The sequence below is a fragment of the Necator americanus genome, chromosome I, assembly GCF_031761385.1.
Source record: "Necator americanus strain Aroian chromosome I, whole genome shotgun sequence".
NCBI lineage: Eukaryota > Metazoa > Nematoda > Chromadorea > Rhabditida > Ancylostomatidae > Necator > Necator americanus.
In genome coordinates, this window is record NC_087371.1 from 27390532 (window position 1) to 27413018 (window position 22487).

Below are 22487 nucleotides of genomic sequence, written 5' to 3' on the forward strand. Positions count from 1 at the left end.
TGAAGCCTGAAGCCTGATGTTGCTTGAAAAATTCGTAGACAGCTTGCACCCCGACATCGTTCGAAACGTGCGTATAAAGTGACATAATGTCAAAGGACTTTGTTACACGCATAGGTACTTGGTATCACGAATGTGTTTGAGAGAGCAATTTGAACCATTGAGGTGAGCTGAGTCATACTTGAGAAGCTGATTTAAATGGACTTTTTCCAAAAGCTGAGTTTTTAAAAGCCTACCTTCATTAGCATTAATACTTGTCCACTAATCTGAGTCTTCTGATCCTATATTCCTTTTCTGTTGCCTTTCTTAGTTTTGAAGTCTTCGACGACGAATTTGTAGATACTTTAAGTTGCGGATCAGTCCCAGACATCCCAAATACTCATATAACGCGTTCAATTCCAATTCAACAGCTACTGATGCTGGTGAATAGCAGTTGATAATCATGGATTTTCGAAGCAGAGGACGGGACGCAAGAATGACGAGACAAGGTGACAAGATCTGCTTAGAATCGACGAGATGGACATATGAGTGCAAAACAAAACCAACACCCCATGGAATGTTTAAATTTAGGGAATTTTGGCACACTAAATTTAGAGAATCCTGGCGTTGTTTTGCTCTTAGCTAGGCTTACAAATCCTAGAAGCCTGAAATATGAGGGACGTCAATTTCCTAAGCTTTTGAGAGACCCTGCCAGAAGATGTACCTCCACAGCGCATCACAGTTTGATGCCCACTTCCCCGCCAGTAAGGGTAAGTAAACCACTGGTGAGGTGGAGTATAACTAAAATATGAAAACCTCATACCTAAAGTCGTATCTAAAGGAAAGACTTCTAAGATTTGTTGCCGTTGCGTGAAGACCGTAATAAAAAGCTGGTAGTGAGAGGCGTCTTATCCCTTGGTTCTACTTGTTAATGGGATTCTGGTGTCACGTATACCTTCAAGTGAAACAAAGAGGTGCCACATAAAAAGAGTAATCGCACATCGCAGGGAAAGGAAAAAAGAAAGTAGCTGTTTTATTAGAAGACATAACACAAGAAACATAAAAATCTAAAGATCGGAAAAAAGCTGTACTGGACCACATCGTTCACTCATTTCTGCTCATTTCTAGGAGAACGCTTACAGTGGCATCCTTGTCACCTGTAAATGTTTTCTACCGCCAAAATAAATAAGAGAGGGAAAATATTCCATGGTTACCTCTACTTTCTTCGAGGACACATCTGATAACTTCTCTGTCCACTCCTGGGAACATCACTTCTAATTCTTTCGTGTCTTCAGCGGTAATCTCCACTGCAAAATACATTCATTATTCCATTTCGCATATTTGTTGGAACGTGTTGCTCACAACTCGTTGTCCAATAGAAAAAAAAAACCTATCAGATAAAGAAAGATATAGTCGGGTCAAAACTACATAGAGCTTGAGTAAGCAACTGAGCTTGAAGCAGCGCGATTGAACCAGGGGTTTTCAAGTTCGAACCATCCTCGCATCTCTGTTTTCACTCGGACTGCGGCGGTGAGTGGTGCTGGCGAGATCGGCGAGATGCTTAAACCAACCTCTGCGCTCAAATGCGCCGATTCTAGCGCCGCCACTGACACAGGAACAGGTAACTCCAGGTCGTTTTGACCCTACTATAGTCCAAGATCGGAGCAGAATAAGATGTGTACGTGTGTGTGGGATGTGTGTGGGATGTGTGTGTGTGGTGTGTGTGTGGGGGGGGCTATCTTTCCTGCACTGTTACTCAGCGAATCTCAAAGATCTACAAAAAGTCAAACAAGGACTATCGTAATCAATGTTATAACGCTGTGATGTGGTCGTTCGCGGACCTATGGTGTGAACCTGATAATGGATAGCGATGCTCCAATAACGTGCCGCATACGGAAGCCGGAGAAAATTGCTGCGAGCATATTCGACGTCTCCTTGCGCTCTTTCGATTATTGTGATCATCTCAATTCAGCATACGGCTCTCAAACATGGTTTCTCGCTGTTCCCTATTTGGCTATTTTTCATTTATCCCATATCGATATTTACGAATTGGACTCTTCTCATGTATGATTTATGTTAATTTATATCCCCTTTCAGGGTGGAAGCCATTTATATGCACAATTGCATTACGGAAGTGAGAACGAAATCTAACCCTACCAACGCAACTTAGTGGGACTCCTTCAGCTTGATGGCGTAAATTTTGCGTTGTGAGTGACGCTTCACTGTTACCCATTAAGCATACCTGGTAGTGGTGGGGAAGCAGTGGAGGGTAAAATAGCCGCCGCTGATAAAGTAGCGTCCACTGGAGCAAATGAAATAATAAGATGGATCATTCCTTCTTTTCCCTCTCCCTGGAAGAAAATGAATTATTTCTCCCAATGATCCTTCACACAGAACGGCAAATAGTAGTATTTTCTGTTCTTAGCCAAAAATGTAATAAACACCAACGATTACTTAGTGAGTACTCCTTAAAAATGTCTCTAAAAATCGTACACACCATTTCTCAAAAACGATTCGGTTCAGAATAATAAAACTGAGAGAAGAATTTGAACCTGTTGACCACTTAACGAGTAGTAGTCATCGATAGTTTCTCCGCTGAATATGGCTTGTGGCAGCATAACGTGTGCCCAAGCAACACATTCATCAGCGCTGAAGGCTTTCTAAAAGAGCATATTTTATGTCAAGCCGAATAAGGAGATATTAAGATTAGGAATTTCATGAACTTTTTCTCACTTCTCGAGTGAGAACTAGAAAGACTACCTCTGTCATAATTCTTGCCAACCGCATACAACGAAGATGAAAAATAATACGGAATCTAGAATTACCCTCAATTTCGTTAAATTTCGTGCCGACGATCTAATGCCCAGAAGCAGGCCCCATGATTAGCAAAATTCACGACATGAAAGAACTTTCCTCCTACTTTCCTCAGGATGCATGTAAAGAAGGACCTGTCGGAATTTCGAGACCGAGTTCGTGACCGTGATGCCTGACGGCAATTTCGATTGGTTGTGCCGCTATTAAAAGGTGGCTCTGCCTCTTTGACCTGGCTGAATTGGCACTGTTTTTGTGAAACTTTGAGGAGAAATATTGTGATGCAAGATGCAAAGTGGTATCAAATTTCTTGCTGTGTCAGAAGCAAGAGAAGCCCTAACATGAAATATGGGGGGTGATCTGATGCTTGAATGATGTTGGAATTTCTCCGTCTCGAAAGACGAATGTGGTTCCAACCTTTTTTGTTTTCACATGTGGAATTTTGGAATAACACAGGTACTTGTAAAGGGATAGGAACGGGAGAAAGTGATAAAAAGCTGGTCGTGCGGATGCTAGATAAGCGCTTAAGAGAGAGACCTGCTGTATCTTTGAACTCTTAGAAGAAAGAATTCATTTCGTGACTTAATGACTTAATCGGCGGGCTGATGTCCTCGCCTTACCCGCATCTTCACCGAGGTGTGCCGTCCTTGAACACAGCTCTGCCCAACCTTCTCGATCTTCTGCGAGAGCTTGTACAGAATCAATCCATTCGTCGCTATTCCATATTTTGCGAAACATTACGTCTCGCCTGAACTGCCTATCCACGCCGAATGTCCTCAGGTCCTCTTTTACCACCTCAGTCCAGAACTTCCGTTTTCGGCCAGGTGGCTTCTTTCAGCACGTACCGGACAAACTCAGAACTCGTTGAACAAGGGGATCTGCCGGCCTCTTTAATATATGACCAAAGAAGCGAAGACGATTTACTTTAGCCACTTTCGATGGCAGTGCAAGATGTTGATATCTTTCACGGGTCATCCGTCGGTATACAACATCAATCTCTGCTTAGAGGTCTTCACTGTGGCATACCCTAGGCCAAAAGTAGCCAAGTAGCCGTCAAAGCAGCTTTCGTTCCGTGCAATCAAGCCTCTCCATCACCGTAAATGGTGTTGTCCAAGTCTCCGATCCGTACATCATGATGGGCGAATTGCGGACAGGTAGACAGCTTGACTTCGTTGGTGATGGGGGACGACCACAGGTATTTCGTTAAGGAGTTAAATGCCGAAGTGGCCTTAGTGCACCATTGCTAAAAAAGATCTCATAGCTGTCGTTGTTCTTCGGCGTACAACCCAGGTAACAGAACTCTTTTTTTTTCGTTTCGTTTTTTCTTTCGTTTAAAAAGTTTCGTACTGCATTCCCCAAACATAACAACATACTGTATTCCGCGAACATAACAATCGTCAGCGATCGTCAGCGTACTCGAGATAGGTTAAGAGGCGTCCTGATGATGCTAGAATGATAGCGGCAGGACACTGATCTATTGTTCTTCTCATAATGTCGCCGATGGCGGTGTTGTACATCCGGCTGGTATTCGAACTACAGCAGCTGTTCGTTGATTCATGCCATCAAGCAAGCGAACGAACTTTCCTGCTACTCCATCGGTGAGGAGTGCGTTGAGAAGATGGCCTCGATGAGGAGAGTCGAATACGGCTTCAAAGTCCAGAAAGGGTAATTGCATCGGCTTCGATTGCCGCTCCCAGATTTCGATCGCTCTCCTAACGATGAACAATCGTAGATAGGAAAGCACGAAAGCCAACTTGCTCGTCGTGCCTTGTTTCTTCGCGATGTTTAAAGAGTCAGTCCAGGATAATCCGCTCCAACATCTTGTACATAACACGCAGCAAAGAAATTCCTCGATAATTCCTAGGGTCCGTGACGGATAACTTCTTGTGGATGGGAAGTATGATAGCGTCAGATATGACCAGTCTCCACGAGTCAGATATCCTTTCGTGTATACATATTGGACGGATGATCTTTGTAATCTCACGAATCCCAGACGAAGGAAGATATTTCAGCATTTCTGCGGTAATTCCGTCGTATCCACCAGATTCTCCATTTTTCATCTTTTGCATACAGACCAGAACCTCTAACTCTGTCAGTAGTTCCTCGTTAACCACATTTGTCCGCCTATAAACGTGTTAAAGTTCTGGAGCTGACGGTGCTTGCCGGTTCCGCAAAGTTTTGAAGTGATCCTCCAAATTGGAAGGGTCGCTTCACCGACAGCCACTCCATTGGCAGCGTTGAGGACAGGAAAACATCTTTTCATTTTGCCGCTATACTGTTTTAGTAGAGCATAGGCTTTCCGCGGGTTCCTGTAATATCACGTCTTCTCAAACTCCATTCTTGATGTGCACTCGTCATCGTGGTCTTGTTGCAGTTGACGACGCAGCTTCCTTCTAAGACGCTTTTCCTGGTTGAAGTCACCAGAGCTGCGCGCGACACATACAGAATTGTACGTGGAATTTGTTTCCGCAGATGTAAAGGCAAACTTCTTCCGCGGCAATGGGACCAGGAACGTTTCCTTTGCAGCGTCCTGGATGCACTTTGTAAAGGAATGCGCATCGCTAGGCTTCTTCCTAATCCGTACTCCAACATGAACAGACACACGTTGGCGGAATTTCATTCTGTCACGTGAACTGATGGCGTCGATGATTCCTCTTTAACGTGGAAACGATTATAAGGCCCATCTGTTCACAAAAGTCGATCAGGCGGTCAACGTAGGCCGAGTTGCGCTCCCCTAGGTAATACCATTTTCCTAGCACATAGGATTGTTGTTCGAATCCCATCTTCGCATTTGCGTCGATTCCGGCAATGAGTTCACTCGCCAATTTTCGGCAGTTCTGCGTGACGAAACGAAAATTCCATGCTCCCTTCACGCAATTGACCTTTCAGTTTGTGGGCTTTGGCGATTTCCTGGACGACAGCACCTTCTCACAATGTGGGGGAATCTTTCGCCATATAACAATGCGAGTTATATGGCTCGTACGATCCCAATGCGTACACTCGAACGCCTGATTGCGTTTGGTGGAAGCAGGGCCACCACGCGCCGGCAGCAATCAGACTCGTATATGCGGCCCATTTCGTAAGATGTCAATACTTGCTCAAGATAACATCTATACAAAATCCGCTCCTCCACTCTCTTAGAATCATCACTCACAACATTGCGTACTGTAGTAAGTGGATTCTTCAGTTGATTCCGTAATTCCGACAACTCCCACCATCTTTGTTTTTATATTTCCTCGTAACTAACTGTAAAATTCTCTGCGTCCATATGGTCAGAAGAGTATCTAAGACGGTTGCTTGCGTCACCATGAGCGACTGAAGCTTCCTCAAGACATGTTTCCTTCTCTCCGCCAAATCCAGTGGACATGTAATGTCCAGGAGGCATTCGACGAGAATCCGACGGGATCCTCTTAACCGTTCCTCTTCCTTCTCATCAGCAGTAAGTAGTGTAGTCTTCGATAACTAATGATAGGGCAACCATACTGATGCGTGTATCCTTCAATGCAGCAAACGGTGAATATAGATATCGCAGTAGATTGGAAAGAGCGACTTCTTGGAAAAACGCAGCAGTTTTAACGTTACAAGGCGGCTGTTTGTTGTAAAGGTTCCTTCTTCCTCTCAGATGTTTGATTTATCATGGTATGAGCTCTGGCACATGGATCTTCACCACTAGAGGGGTCACCCGATTAGTCGCGAGGGTGAGTTTCGCGTCGCCGTTTGGCGGAGTGATGGCTCACCGCTGGCCAAAAGCGTTATTGTAGCTGCTCTGAGGCGTATCTGGATTCAAGAAAGTTACTTCCTGTTTCTGATGTGCCAGGATTGACTCAAAACATCTATGTAGCCTGCATGTTGGTGCGATCAAAAGTTTGCATTCAATTGACTACGAAGTGCAAGGGAGGTGTTCCGGAAGAACGCTAAATTCCTCCAAAAACTCATAGGATTAGAGACCCGCAATCCTCCTCTCATTGGTTTTGAAGTTTTAAGTTAAATGTCACAAAGTCATAAGATTAAATAAATAATAATCATCATGATATATAATAACGAGCTTAGTCCGTGTGTGTGTGTTTGTCTGTGTGTCACGAAATTCGAAAAAGGGAGTGCGGCGGGTCCACCCGGCGTCGAATTGGTGCGCTGGGATCACATAGCTATAAAATGGATTGCGACGGCTCCAGCGGTGTCGGATTGGCGCGCCGGCGCCAGATACCTATAGAAGGGGGGACGACGGGTCCACCGGCGCCAGATACCTATAGAGGGGGTGCGACGGATCCTACGGCGTCAGATTGGTGCGCCAGCGCCAGACACCTATGGAAGGGAGTGCGGCGGGTCATATGGCGCCAGATATACATAAAAAGGGGTGCGACGGGTCCACTGGCGCCAGATACCTATTGAGCCACTAAGGAAACGTCAGGCAAATAAGGAGTTCCATCTAAAAACCTCGCAGTCGCACTATTAGAAAATATAGGTAATTCGAGAGTTGTACAGTAGCTTCACCACCAAAATTTTGTCATTCCATAAGAAAGGATACCTGACTCGTGGAGACACGCTATCATAATTCTCCTCCACAAGAAGTCGCGGACCCTAGGAATTCACGAGGAATCTCTTTGCTGCGTGTTATGTACAAGGTGTTGGAGCGGATTATCCTGGACTGATTATCCTGGCTTTAAACATCGCGAAGAAACAACGCGCGACGAGCAAGCAGGCTTTCGTCCTGGCCGATCTACGATTGACCAGGTGATCACCGTCAGGAGAGTGATCGAAATCTTGCAGCGGTATTCGGAGCCAATGCAACTAGCGTTACTGGACTTTGAAGCCGCGTTCGACTCTCCTCACCGAGGCCGTCTTCTCAACGTGCTCCGCGCCGATGGAGTACCAGGAAAGTTCGTTCGCTTGCTTGATTACATGAATCAACGAACAATTGCTGCAGTTCGAACACCAGCCGGATGTACAACACCCTTTGAAGTGGTAACTGGAGTAAGACAAGGAGCAGTGGCAGAACCCTTCCTGTTTAATTTCGCCATTGACGACATTATGCGAAGAACAGTCGACCAGTGTCCTGCCAACATTGTCTTAGCACCATCAGGGTGCCTCTTGACTGATCTAGAGTACGTCGACGATGTTGTTATATTCACGGAAAGCAGTACGAAACTTCAACATGTTGTCAACCTTGTATCGAAGCTGGCTGCATCCTATGGACTACGTCTATGCCCTGATAAATGCAAACAGATGGGGATCTCTTCGAGACCTCGAACGGGAATCAGGGTGGACGGACAACCGATAGAACTTGTCGATGAGTTCTGTTACCTGGGTTGTACGCTGAAGAACAACGGCAGCTACGAGATCTTCTTCAGCAATGGTGCACTAAGGCCACTTCTGCACTTAACTCCTTAACGAAATACCTGTGGTCGACCCCCATCACCAACGAAGTCAAACTGTGAGTCTATATGTCCGCAATTCGCCCATCCTGATGTGCGGATCGTAGACTTGGGCAACACCATTTACGGTGATGGAGAGGATTGACTGCATGGAACGAAAGCTGCTTTGACGGCTACTTGGTTACTTTTGGCCTAGGGTATGCCACAATGAAGACCTCTAAGCAGAGATTGATGTTGTATACCGGCGGATGACCCGTGAAAGATATCAACATCTTGCACTGCCATCGAAAGTGGCTAAAGTAAATCGTCTTCGCTTCTTTGGTCATATATTAAAGAGGCCGGCAGATCCCCTTGTTCAACGAGTTCTGGGTTTGCCCGGTACGTGCTGAAAGAAGCTACCTGGCCGAAAACGGAAGTTCTGGACTGAGGTGGTAAAAGAGGACCTGAGGACATTCGGCGTGGATAGGCAGTTCAGGCGAGACGTAAAGTTTCGCAGAATATGGAATAGCGACGAATGGATTGATTCTGTACAAGCTCTCGCAGAAGATCGAGAAGGTTGGGCAGAGCTGTGTTCAAGGACGGCACACCTCGGTGAAGATGCGGGTATATATGTAAGTATATATTAAGTATATATATATATATATATATATATATATATATATATATATATATATATATATATGTATATATATGTATATATATATCAGTTGAATATATGGCGTTTAGTTGATGGTTACGTCTAGTCTCGATCATTTTGATGACATTGTACTCAAACTTCCTGGCATGCATCATCGGATCTTCGATGGTGGCTCCCGATACAAGCGTACGGCCGCTATAAGTACACATCGCCATCCTAGTCCTTTTCCATTTCGGTTGCTTACACAACTCCATTCTTCTTGCCGTTACCGTACCAGGCTTTCTTCCAGAGTTAGGAGACTCATTCTTATAACTTTAATCTATTCTATTCTTATTATTACTATTCTACCAGACTGAACGTCTGGCTAAAGCCATTTTCTGTGGTGTTTGCTTCGCTCGCTTCACTGATCAACGAATATTAATATTAGTGCCGTTTTCTATGAAATTGGACTCGTGCATCTCCTACAATCTTTCTTCCTTTTTTATATTATAACTAAAAGCGAAGGATTTTATAGTCTTCTTTTTAAAAGCGTCAGATCTATATTTGAAAAACATTCGAATTTCAGCTTCAAACACACCTTATCAATATATTAGAGACAAAATTTAAAAGTATCACTCAAAATATGGCTTTTCCTCCTGTTTTCCACAACAGTTATCAAAGAATGATGTTTTGGCATTAAATGACGTGAAAGACATCTTTCTACCGACAAAAAAAATAACATTCCACGTCAGATCACATAAACATCTTGCTACTATTTAAGCAGCCGTTTGCATGCGGGTTTCCACTTTCTGAGAACGGGACGCTACCAACTTCAGGCGAACGAAGAAGGAAATAGACACGTGTAGGAGTCGTAAAGGTGAAAAGCAAAGCGCCCAGTCGCAACGGCTATAAAACGGCCATCTACCTTTTGCGTCTTACACACGAAGTTATCACACACCATTTTGACGGACCCGCCGCACCCCGTATTATAGTTATCTGGCGCCGGCGCACCACTCCGACGCCGGTGGACCCGTCGAACCCCGTATTATAGCTATAAGTCGCCGATGAACCCGTCGCACCCCCTTCTATAAGTATCTGGCGCCGGTGGACCCGTCGCACCCCATATTATAGCTATCTGGCGCCGGCGGGCTTCTGCTTGTCGTGTCTGTGTGTGTGTCAGTCACGAAATTCAAAAAGGGGGATGTGACGGGTCCACCGGCGTCGGATTGGTGAGCCGGCGCCATATAGCTATAGAAGGGGGTGTGACGGGTCCACTGGCGTCGGATTGGCGCGCCGGCGCCGGATACTTATAAAAGCGGCGCGACGGGTATACCGGCGTCGAATTCCTGTGTCGTGGTGTAGAAAACTTCGTGTGAATGTCGCAAAAGGTGAATTGGACGTTGCAAACGTTTCATAGTCGTATCCACTTTCCGCATTGCTTTTCACCTCCACGACTTCTCCCTTCTTCAGAAAATGGAAACATGAATGCCAACTGCTGCTTATATAGTAGCCAACTGTTTACATGATCTGATGTGGAGCGCTATCTTTATCAGTACGATGATGTCATTGACTTCATTTCATGTGAAATATCATTCTGTGATAACTGTTGGGGGAAACAAGAGGGAATCCTATATTTTGAGTGATGATTCCAAGTCGTGTCTATACTACATTAGTATCGAAGGAGTGCTTAAAGGTTAAGTTTGAATGTTCTCCTGTAGAACTGACGCGTTTACAACAAAAAAAAACTATGGATCTTTACCTTAACTTTCCTTTAAAAAAAAGAAGAAAACGTTGTTGTTAGAAAATCACAATTCTAATTTTACTAAAAATGTCACTATTATTAATTTATTTTCATTAACCAGTGATGGCAAGCGCAGCGAACACCACAGAAAGTCTGAAGTCCGGCTTTAGCCGGACATTCAGACTGGTATATAATAATAGGCTTATTCTGTTACGTGTGTGTGTATGTGTGTATGTCGAAAAACGTAAATGGGATGTTGCAAACGTTTCATAGGCGCGACTACTGCGTTGCACCTCTTTGACTCCTCCGCGTCTCTGTTTCCTTGCACACTTGCCTCATGTTGGTAACATGCTTTCCTCAAAAACTGGAAAGAGGTAGGAAAACGACTGCATTAATAGTAGCAAACCTGTTTACATGATCTGACTTAGAACGGTATCTTTATCAGGTCGATGACATTCTCCACGTCATTTTCTGTTAAACATCATTCTGTGATAACTGTTGGGGAAAAGAGGAAGAAAACGCATACTAAGGGTTATGCTTTCAAAATGTGTCCATATGATGGTGGTATCGAAGGAGTGTCTGAAGTTAGAATGGTCTTCAAATAAGGAAATGACGCGAATAGAAAGAAACTTATGGAGATTTTCGCCCAAATTTATTCCTTTAAAAAAAAAAGAAAGAGGAAGGCGTTGTCAGTAATACGCAATTCTAATTTTGAGGAAACGCCCCTACCATTAATTTTCAATGATCAGTGAAGGCGAGCGAAGGGAAAACCAGAGCAAGTCTGAAGTCCGGCTTTAGACTTCAGACTGGTATATATATATATATATATATATATATATATATATATATATATATATATATATATACATATACATATATACATACATATATATATATATATATATATATATATATATATATATATATATATATACCAGTCTGAACGACCGACTAACGCCGGACATCAGCAGCCTTCATCCACACAGCGTTTCGTCATTTCGTGACAAATTCACTTCGAGTTTTTGAACGTAGTGCCCCGCGACGCCGTCGGATCCGTCTTAACCATTTTGCCATTTGGTGGCGCTGGCGCACCAATTCAGCGCCGTGAGACCCCCTGCACCCCACAGTAACGGTTATTGGCGCCTGCGCACCAATTCGATACCATCCCATTTCCCGCCCGTCCGTCACGTCCTACTCCTTTTTCAGCTTTCTGACACCGGCACATTAATTCGACGGCGTAGGGCCCATCCTACGGTATTCCTACGGCGCTCTCCATCACTGATCAATGAAAATTAATATTAGTGACATCTTTTGCAAAATCAGATTTTTGCTTTTTTAACAACGCCTTTTTTTATAAATTTAAACGAAACTTTTGATATTTTTCTTTCTATTTGCGTCATTTCTACATTTGAAGCACATCCTAACTTCAGCTTCAAACATTTCTTCGATACCAACATTGCATGGACACAATTTGAAAGCATTACCCTAAGACTGCCCGCAGAGTTCACAGACGCGCTGGCGGCGTTGACGTCGTTGTGGACTCTGCGGTCAGCCAAAGTATGTATTTTCCTCCTGTTTTTTTTCTCAACAGTTATCACAGAATGATGTTTTGACAAAAGTGAATGAATGATATCATCGTATTGATAAAGATAACGTTCCACGTCAGATCATGTAAACTGTTGGCCATGCATTTGCTTTGCTATAAAAAGCTATAAAGGGGGTGCGACGGGTCCCACGGCGTCGGGTTAATGCGCAGGTGCCTGAAACTATGAAAAGGGGTGAAATGGGGCCCGCGGCGCGTATTGGTGCGCCGGCGCCGGGAAGCAGTAAAATGGGGAGGATGGGTCCCAGAGCGTAAGATTGGTGCGAATAACTTTATCTGCATGTCGGAAAAGGTGAATGACGTTGCAACCTGCAAACGTTTTAATAGCCTTGACCACAGTGCGCGTTTCTTTTCACTTCTATAACTCCTCCGCGTGTCTATTTTCTTGCATCTTTACCTCAGCAGAGAACATACCTTCTTGAGAAAGTGGGAACACGAGTGAAACCCGCTGCTTAAATAGTGTCCAATATGACGTGGATCGTTATCTTTATCAGTACGATGATGTTGTCCACGTCATTTTATGTTCCCCAACAGTTAACAGTTTTTCCCCAACAGTTAACAGTTTTTCCCCAACAGTGATAACTGTTGGTGAAAAACAGTAAGAAAACCCATTCTTAGAGTAATATTTTCACATTTTCTCTGTACTACGTTGGTATCGAAGGAGTTTTTGAAGCTGATGGCTGAATATTCTCCAAATGTAGAACTGACGCGTTATAAAGAAAATCTCTGTAATCTTTCGCCATAATTTATGATAAAAAAAAAAGAGAAAGAAAGCGTTGTTAGAAAAATGCAAATCTAGTTTTACAGAAAATGCCATTACATAGGAAGAACCAACAACATCAAAAGAAATTAAGTTTTTGCTAGTTTCTTATTTTATCACCACATCTAACTGATAGATTTTCTCGAGTTCTTGGAACTGCATTCGAATTCATCATACAATAATTAGAGGAAATTTGCGAGAGCAAAAAGAAATTTTCAGTATGTTAGACCGGTATGCTGAACCGATTAATTTCGAATTCCACAACAAACCATCGTAGTAGAGCACGCAATAAGAATGACAGCAGAGTTTTCTTCCATAAATCTCTCTGCTCTGTGAATACGAACTATGACAATAATATGATCTTTCGTAGGATCGAAAAAATTTTCATAAAAAGTAAGTTCTCACTTCATCGAAAATTTGAACATAAATGCTCTCAACTCCGTTGGGCAAATAAGCATGAATGGTGCGATTCCATATGGGACTTCGACCACCACTCAATTTTGTCTGCGTTTCAAAAACAGCGTGTCCAACTCGCAGTCTGTAATGAAATGAATGCAACATACTGCAACTGTTCATCGAAATTGCAAGCAAGAATAAAACAAATAAAGGCAGCCCAAAGTGACCTGCAGTAAGGATCCATCCTTACAATTCCGTAGTTTCGCACAAGATTCGCGTCGGCAATTGTGATAGACACACGACCTCGAGTGTTAGGTGGAACAAAGCTACCGCCGCCGTACACAAGCTGAATCACACAATCACAGAAGAATCTTCACTGGGATATACTCCTTCTACCATTTCGGGAACTATTTTAAGGCGTACATCATCAGTTGCGGTTTGCTATAAATCATATTTCGGGAAAAAAAAGAGTTGGAATTAAAAAAATGGGAGTCGTAAAGACTGTCTAAGCAGTTTTACTGAGGTTCTAGCCACTAAACAAGATTGGATGACTTAGTAACTTTCTTAATTTACCAAAAGCCTTTTTTTTGTAAATATTGAAGACTTTTGCGACTGCTTTTATTGACAAATCTATGGCTCTAAAAAAAACTTTCGTGTTGAGTGAGTGTAGCTTTTGTAAGAACAAAGTTTACGGTGGTCTCGTGAATATAGCTCAGGTTCAACAGTTTGTTGTAGCCTATCCACGTGACGGTACGGACAATACATCCAGTACCATAACTTTCTGCATATTAGAATCGAGGTCTGCAGAGGAGCGATCGTCAGTAGCGTTCACAACAAAAGCTTCGCTCCATCCTAAATACTACTAACAAGCCCGTTCCTGCGAACGATGCAGAACGCATTGTACGACACAAGTTTCATCAGGGGAACGGTCAAGAGGTACCCGTATGATGTGCCGAAGCGTATCCAGGAGGCTAATGAGCGTCGTTAATTGTACCGCGCGTCTCCTGATACCGTCATAATCGCTACAGTAGCCTGACTGCTCCTCTCGTGCTACGCCTTTAAGATGTCCCGCCTACGCCACCCTTCCCTCCAATTTCGCCGCGTCTATCGCTCTTACGACGATTTTTTTTTTCGCCGCGCCCACAGCTCTTATGATGCGCTTTTAAAATCTAACAGAAAAGATAGTGCCTGGTATTAGATGTTGTTCGAAAGTCTACATAAAGTGTGCTTGTAAGTTGATATAAAAGAAGGAAAGAATCAAATAGGTTTGTATGAGTGATATGCCATTTAGAAATGCGAGTGAAAATGAAATTATCCTTCTTCGACTTGTTGGGTGGAAAACACTCATTCATCTCTGGGAATGCAAGAGATGTTTCAAAAAATGTCGCTTTGATCGGGGTTACGCTATCTTCTTTGCTTTTTTCGCTTTCTAAGGATTTCTTTTGCTTATCTAGCTGGGTAAAACTGGCATCCAACGATTAACGAGGCGCGAATAATGCCTCGCAGATATACACTGTACCTAAAGGTATATCTCGAGGATACAAAGGTCTCTGTTCGCCACTAATACACCTAATCTGTCACATTGATTTTATGCATAGAATAGATAGAAATGAAGCGAGAAAACGCTGTTGAAGGAAGTTTGAAGAGCCATACAAAGTTCTATTATATAAAACTGTATAAAACGTGCAAGCAAGTATTGAAATATTTGACATGCGCCCTATATAAACATTATATCTAAGTAAAATTTTGAAAAGGCAAAATGTAGGAGTTTAAAGAATGTATACAAAGTAATAAGCGGATAAAGTTGCTGTTATTATAGCTGCTGCAGTTGAAAGGTGAACACGAATTCGTTGAAAAGCCATCGTGACAAACACATATTTATGCACTGCTAGTTTATATAGAAGAATTAGGGCATGAAATGTGTTAAATTATGAGATGTTTGAAAATATATGCATGTTATTCTTTTCCCTGGAACATCTTTTTGAGATAATTTTTACTTATATAAAGCTACATTGGATAGAAGGATCTACTTCTTCTCTTTAATTCCCAATAATATGCGCTTAGTTTACTATATCCGTGCATCAGAATTCGCTGCGGCAATTCGCTTTTCACTCCCCCTCCTTTCAAAATTCGCACTATCCACCGCTTCGTCGCGGCGCGAACGTCGCGCGCGGCGTTGATTACAGAGCAATAGGGAGGCGGGGTGTAGGTGATCTCAGGATGTCTAGCTGGTGGAGCGGCAGCCGTAATTACGCGAGGGAGTGCGGTGCCGAAGGGAGGACAGGAGCGGTCAGCTGGTTTCCACGGGTACCTCTTGTCCCGCACCCATTTCATCGGCCTGTACTGATGTTTTAGGTCCTCTGATCTGTGTTACGTTAGTGGTGTAGTAATGGACGAGTACAAACCACGGAGTTCACTGCGCGATACAGTCTTCATCGAACTCCAACACATTTTCTTAACGAGCTCGAGGTCGAAAGCGGAGAGGTAACTAACCAAGATCCTCCTGCAATCGCCCGTTTCGAAGAAAGTTCCTTCTAGATATCCGTCTTTGTACAGAATTCCAACTTAGCGACACGAGAGTTTGTACCATTCGAACTTCCAACGCGCATCTTCACTGTTCTCGCTCGTCTCCATTATTTTACGGGGATTTTCACAGTTGAGATACGGTCCTTTCTTAGAAATCCACGATCTGCAAACCATTCGCCAAATTCATATATGGACTTCCTCCGGCCATCTAGTAACCAGAGTGAAATTACGAGGAGTCAGCAAGAATAGCGGATTCCTGTTGATTCAGCCCCTATAAAGGGCGATCTTCGAAAATCATGATCATGCTATATAATAGCGGGCTTAGTCTGCCACGTGTGTGTGTGTGTGTGTGTGTGTGTGTGTGTGTGTGTGTGTGTGTGTGTGTGTGTGTGTGTGTGTGTGTGTGTGTGTGTGTGTGTGTGTGTGTGTGTGTGTGTGTGTGTGTGTGTGTGTGTGTGTGTGTGTGTGTGTGTGTGTGTGTGTGTGTGTGTGTGTGTGTGTGTGTGTGTGTGTGTGTGTTTGTGTGTGTGTGTGTGTGTGTGTGTGTGTGTGTGTGTGTGTGTGTGTGTGTGTGTGTGTGTGTGTGTGTGTGTGTGTGTGTGTGTGAGTGAGTGTGAGTGTGTGTGTTTGTGTCAAACGAAATTCCAAGAAGTGGGTACGACGGGTTCAACGGCGTACGGCGTAGAATTGCTACGCCGACGCCAGATAACTATAAAATGGGGTGGACGGATTCCGTGGCGTCAGATTGGTGCGCAATAACTTCATCTGCATGTCGCAAAAGGTGAATGAGACGTGCAACCGTTTAATACCCTGACCACAGCGCGCGTTGTTTTTCACCTCTATAACTCCTCCACGTGTCTATTTTCTTGCACCATTGCCTCAGCTCGGTAACATGCCTTTTTCAGAAAGTGGAAACATAGATGGAACTCACTGCTTAAGTAGTGCCTCATTTAAATTATTTGACGCGGAGCGTCATCTTTATCAGGTCGATGATCTTGTTCACGTCATTTTATGTTAAAAATCATTCTTTGATAATTATTAGGGGAAACAGGAAGAAACCCATACGAGTAATGCTTTAAAATTCTGCCTTTATTATACTGGAATCGAAGGAGTGTTTGGAGCTGAAGTTTGAATATTCTCAAAATGTAAAACTGACGCATTTAGAAAGAAAACTATGAAATCTCTCGCCTATATTTATAGTAAAAAAAAAGAAAGAAGAAAACACTAGAAAAACAGAAATCTGATTTTACACAAAATTTCACTACCATTAATTTCTGATTAATTTTGATTAATTGATCGGTGAGGGCAAGCGAAGACAACACCACAATAAAGTCTGAAGTCCGGCTTTAGCCGGACATTCAGACTGGTATACTATCAAGCAACCAACGTCCAACCGAAAAGAAGACAACGAATGTTGGATACTTCCACACAGGAGCTTAGAGAACCATTACGGCAAATTCTGACAAAAAATAATACCCGATCAATTAAGATAATCACGCAAATCAATGTAATTATAATACTAAACTAGCAACCCTATTTGAAGGCTAAGAGCTCAAGAAACCTGCTTAGGGGCTCAATACTGACCACTTTTTGGGTAATCCCCAATACTCCATCCCTCCAGATTTCTCGTAGCTATCTATTGTGCCTGTGTTTTCGCTACAAATTTCCCTCTCCTGTCCAGAAAAGACCTATACTCACACACGTATAAAACCATGTCTTAATTCTTGTACCCACTTTCCTGGTTCAAATCTACATTTCCAAAGTACTGTTTCATTGATTCAAAGTATGAACACAATAAATTAAATCAGTCGATCGTTTTACTAAAACCTCCGATCACTGAATAGCTAGGGTACTAAAAGTTCTTCCGGAACACTTACCTAACCCACGCCAGGAAACTATGCACCTGGATACGAACTAACCAATTACAGTCGGCCTAAAACGAGTTGTAACGACAACGCGACGCGTCCTCATTGAAGACTCTCTGCAGCAGGGAGCTCTATAGTATGAGGAAAACTGTCAATGCCTCTTTGCTTCTTCTTTTTTTTTAAACTTTTATTACTTTTTTGTATAATATTGCATGAATAGGATAATATAGTTCTATTGAGGTCCATTAGTTTTATCACTGCTCTTAAGGCGCCCCTAAAACATTAGTTTGTACGGGTTTGATTTCAGTCCCACTTGCTGCATAACTAAACATAACTAACTAATAACTGCACAAAATTTTCATCTTTCGAAGTCAAAATGCAAGGGAAATCTTGTTTTCGTAGTTGAGAAGTTTCTACTGATTCTAGGCCATCTCCACAAACACATGAGCATGCAGGAATGGGATTTCTGTCCCACTTTTCGTGTAATTGTGCGTAGTCAATCTTCTTCCAAGATAGCTTTTGGAATTCTGCGTTCGACTAAAGTTAGCAGTGGTTCCCCTATAGCAACAACTGACTCCATTAGCCACTTTGATCGCGGCCGCTTACGGAATTCCACGGAATTCCACCACGCATCAGGTAACTTGAACACGCGTAATTGCAAAAATAACACAAATTAGATTTATTTCGTTTGTAAATTCTATGCTGTTAAAAGAGTACCTTCCGAAGTCTCATAAAACTTTGCTCTACGTGACTATGCGAAGCAGTTACCAAGTATTTATTACTCGCTTTGTGTACCAACCGCATCGAAAAGTGTTACATTCATATTTTAAAGTTTTACATCAGGTTACACAGCGCTATTTCCTTTTTGACAAGAAAACTAGGGATGTATTAAAATTCAACAATCCTTTTAAAATACTTATAATAAAATACGAAATGGTAAGTAGGATACGTGCGTCTGAAATATTAGGTTGGCTTCTTTACACTTTGAAAAAAAGTGACGTTTGAAAGCTAAGACACTCCCTTTTTCTGGAGGCTCAGGTAAAAGCTAAGCAATTCTCGAACCAGTTATGCTACCGTCAACAAGTGGTTCCGCCGCTTCGACCAGAACAACTATTTCAAAATCTTACTACACAGTACAGTAGTACCTTGAAATCAAAGACTATTTGCGCGCACTTTCTTGACGCAGACGCTGGCTGAACAATTTAGCGTTGCTACGTACAACATCGAGCTTCACTTACAGCTACCGGAAAGTTCCGATAGGCACCCCACGCGCTTACTGAGACAAACCGTTAATGCCGAGCGAACATCTCTCAATCACTGCTGCTTCACCCACACCGACTGGAGTTTCTGTAAGATATCCTCATGGGGGATAGGAGCTAGCTTATCTATGAGAATGATAGTCGGCGTGCCTTCAATGGGTTCAACTGCTGCTAAAGTCACAACCGAATCAACACCAGTGGGAGGTTCTCTGTTACTTCTGGGACTTGCAGAGAATGCTCTGGTGGGAGCTGCTTCCCGACAATCAGATGGTCAACGCCTAAGTGTAAACGCGCACCTCCTCGAGTTGGCAGCCAAAATACAAAAGAAGCAACAGAGAGATGCCTCATCATCCACGACGCGTAGCGGCCGCATGTCGCTTCAGCCACTCGCTGCCAACTCGAGACCCTACTTTGAAATACGGTCCCCCATTCACTCTACTACGCAGACTTCGCTCAATCAGTCAAACATTCATCGACGGATAATCATTAATGACAATAATGATAATGTGTGATTGAGAAACTATGAACTTGTAAAGCCCATACATGTGTGAAAGGATATGAATAGCCAACCTGAAACAGTAAGTCAGAATCAGAAGCCCTATAAAAAAATATAACCTCTGCATTGTTTCAAACGAGAGAAAAAATAAAAAGGTTTGGAAATCTAGTCCGTACATTGCGCCTTCATTAAATAGAACAGAGAATTCAAAATTCGACTTATTAGAATAGGAACAAAGGAATACATATTTAAACCATACACCAAATTAAGAATACATTTACGGTATTTTATAAATGCTAAAAACCTGTCAAATGCAGTACACTAGTCTGCACCCTTGTGACTTCTGAGATTACTCAAAAACATAACGACTGGAAAAGAACCTGGGTAACTTGTTGTTGAGGAAAAGGAGTTGCCTGCTCCCGTGGAACAATTAGTCGCAGGAAGTCGGGCGGAAGCTCACCAACCAAGATCTAAATACAAGTATTACGGTGAGAATATTGCGCAGGAGAAACAACTTTCTTCTCAATCATCGCGGAACTAACACAACATAAGAAGTTGCGTGCAGAACCTAATGAAATGAGGTTCTAACCTGTCTTCTTCTATCCGCAACCGATTGAGAAGACATCGCCTAAATGTGCTTTGGTAAATCATTTGCATGCTAATGCAGCGATAAAGATTAGGATCATTCGAAGTGGAGAGGTAAACAACTCTGGGAGAGAAATGAAGAAGTGACACATTGCAAAGTCATCACCATAAATAAAAGGATAAAGTCTCTGAAGGTTCGACTTCCAGCCGACGCAAATTTTTGCAAAAGAGAGAGAAAATTGAAACAACTTCTAAAAAAAAAATGAACAATTTAATTTAACGTAGTTACAGCAGTTTAAACGTGAATTTAACGAAATTTGATTATCAAAAAGGCTCAAATTCTATGCACACTGTTAGGTATGGGAGATCGCGAATAACTTCGCCATAAGAGAATGAGAAGAGAAAGTTCAGGTAATTTTTGAGAGGAGGAGGTTTGCACTAAAAACAGTCACATCTCTGTTTTTTTCTACTTTCTAGTTTTTTTTTAGATATTTGATAGGACGAAATTTAGAATTTTCCGACTTTTTTTTGGATTTGTCGCATCCAAATTTTGAGAAAACCTGACGATCTGGAAAGAAGAAATGTTGCACATTCAGGTTCATTTTCTTAGACTCTCCATTCGAATATATGGGTGATTTTTTAGCGCTATCCCATTGTTTTCTGCAATGGGAAAAATTGCCAAAATCTCAATTTTCCCTCACACGCTGCAAAGTCCGTTACTTTGAATAAAATTCAATAACTCGGAGTAAGTTGGTGCAAAGCAAATCATCTTCCAGTATGTTGTAGCCGAGGATTTTCTCTATCAGATGCCGCATCAACCGTTCTCCAGGACCTCGCGGTTTTGCAAATTTTTGATGGGACAAAGATAGTGAAAATGCCAGCAATGTGACTGTTTTTTAGGACAAACCTTCTTCTCCTAAAAACTACCTGAACTTTTTCTTTTGGCCCTCTCATGACAACGTTATTCGCGATCTCCCAGACCTAACAATGTGAATAGAATCTGTGCTTTTTATTGGTCATTAAATTTAGTTAAATTCACATTTAAACTGCTCTAAACTACATAAAATTAAATTCATTTTTAGAAGTTGTTTCAAATTACCATCTCTTTTGTAAAAATTTGCCTCGGCTGGGAGTAGAACTTGCATGGTCTCATTATAAAATTATCACTACAATGGGCATTGTCAATACGAAATGTAGATGCTTCCATTTTACTGTCCTACGCCTGAAACTAAATATAATATTTGTAATTTATGTAATCATTTAACATTGTTTATTGTGATATTTTGCAGTGTATGTAATTATTTTATTACTAGTTTGATTACTTTCGTGCTGGTTATAATGCTATCTTCAATTCACAACTGGCAAACGCACTCTCTTGCAACCCCCTCCCTTTACGAATGGAATAGTGGCAGAATACCAGCACGAATACGCACACTACTGCAGTCAGCTGGCGTGCTGACTCTAATATAATGCTTCAAGAAGAATACATTTAGGGCAACTTATGCGCTGCTTCTCACACAATCGTACTACGACATTGTGTCACGGCAGTATATTTGTAACAATGCATTACGAAGATAATGGATAATGAAGTACGGTAGAGGATCGGCGGCTATTGCCGAACACTTCCGCCCAGCCACGCAAAGTAACCAGACAGTAATAATAAAGGGAACAATAACAATGAAATAACAATAAGGAGACGATATAAAGCAAGAGTATACGTTGCATATATCTCACGGCAATGTTGTTGCATAAATTTGTGGATTATTGATGCTAGCGTTCATCGTACCGATTGAGCTGTTGGATGTTGCATGTTGTGGGGGCAGGAAGGCGTAATGAGGGAACAGTAGTGGAAGAATAGTTGAATAGCAGTCGAATGATAAATTGGATGACGGAGAACGACTAGTTGAATATAAGAATTTTCAAGAAGGTTCTTCTTTTGAAGGGGGGAATATGGAGGCGCTCAGGAGGTACGCAGACTAACTGGGTGCAGCCTATGTGTATGCCTGCAGCAGCGATCGCTGGTATGCCTGTCCAGGCGCACTGTCCATCCTTAGGCTCCTCCTACTCCTTCTACCGAAGGCCTGCTACTACCTTGATGAGCTCATAAAGCGAACTTATAAGCACGTAAACTCCACAATGAGAAACTCGTTTGTAAACGGAAATTTCTCGGGAAAAATAGCCGTACTTCTGACAGGGAAAAGGCAAGATAACACAAAACGGAAGACAAAGCTATAAGAGATATACGTATAGTATATATATTTCTATCCTTTTAAACGAATAAAAGTTAGACTTCAATTTCTACACTGGTAACTCGGCGATATATCGCCTCATATATTTCCATGTTTAAAAAATCATTATGGTTAAAAACAATCGTAAACTGGCGCCCTTACGGCATCTTGTCCCTAAGGTATGACTGCGGGGATATTGTGTGCCTGCAAGGCAGTCTTCGCACTTGTCAGGACGATTGATAGCATCATAACA

At 42.4% G+C, this 22487-nt stretch overlaps 3 protein-coding genes across 5 annotated transcripts; 1 reads left to right on the forward strand and 2 right to left on the reverse strand.

Moving 5' to 3' along the window:
* Positions 1–1080: 1080 nt before the first annotated feature.
* On the reverse strand, positions 1081–21816 carry RB195_007018 (uncharacterized protein; the record flags this gene model as incomplete). Of its 3 annotated transcripts, XM_064180423.1 has the most annotated exons (9): positions 1081–1133; positions 1191–1283; positions 2219–2327; positions 2529–2636; positions 13285–13417; positions 13503–13621; positions 19802–19891; positions 20011–20049; positions 21793–21816. In XM_064180423.1, the coding sequence occupies 9 exons, from the start codon at positions 21814–21816 to the stop codon at positions 1081–1083; spliced, it is 768 nt and encodes a 255-aa protein (XP_064037296.1). The 3 variants fall into 3 exon arrangements, with proteins under 3 accessions (XP_064037296.1, XP_013295273.2, XP_013295275.2); XM_013439819.2 differs by lacking the exons at positions 13285–13417; positions 13503–13621; positions 19802–19891; positions 20011–20049; positions 21793–21816 and adding an exon at positions 6035–6172; XM_013439821.2 differs by lacking the exons at positions 1081–1133; positions 1191–1283; positions 2219–2327; positions 2529–2636; positions 21793–21816 and adding an exon at positions 13103–13222 and having other exon boundaries at positions 20011–20046.
* On the reverse strand, positions 5105–5407 carry RB195_007019 (uncharacterized protein; the record flags this gene model as incomplete). The annotated part of the gene is made up of 1 exon (XM_064180424.1): positions 5105–5407. The coding sequence occupies one exon, from the start codon at positions 5405–5407 to the stop codon at positions 5105–5107; it is 303 nt and encodes a 100-aa protein (XP_064037297.1).
* RB195_007020 (uncharacterized protein) lies at positions 7570–8175 on the forward strand (the record flags this gene model as incomplete). Its single annotated transcript, XM_064180425.1, has 1 exon — positions 7570–8175. One exon carries the CDS (start codon positions 7570–7572, stop codon positions 8173–8175), a length of 606 nt encoding a protein of 201 aa, XP_064037298.1.
* Positions 21817–22487: the final 671 nt, after the last annotated feature.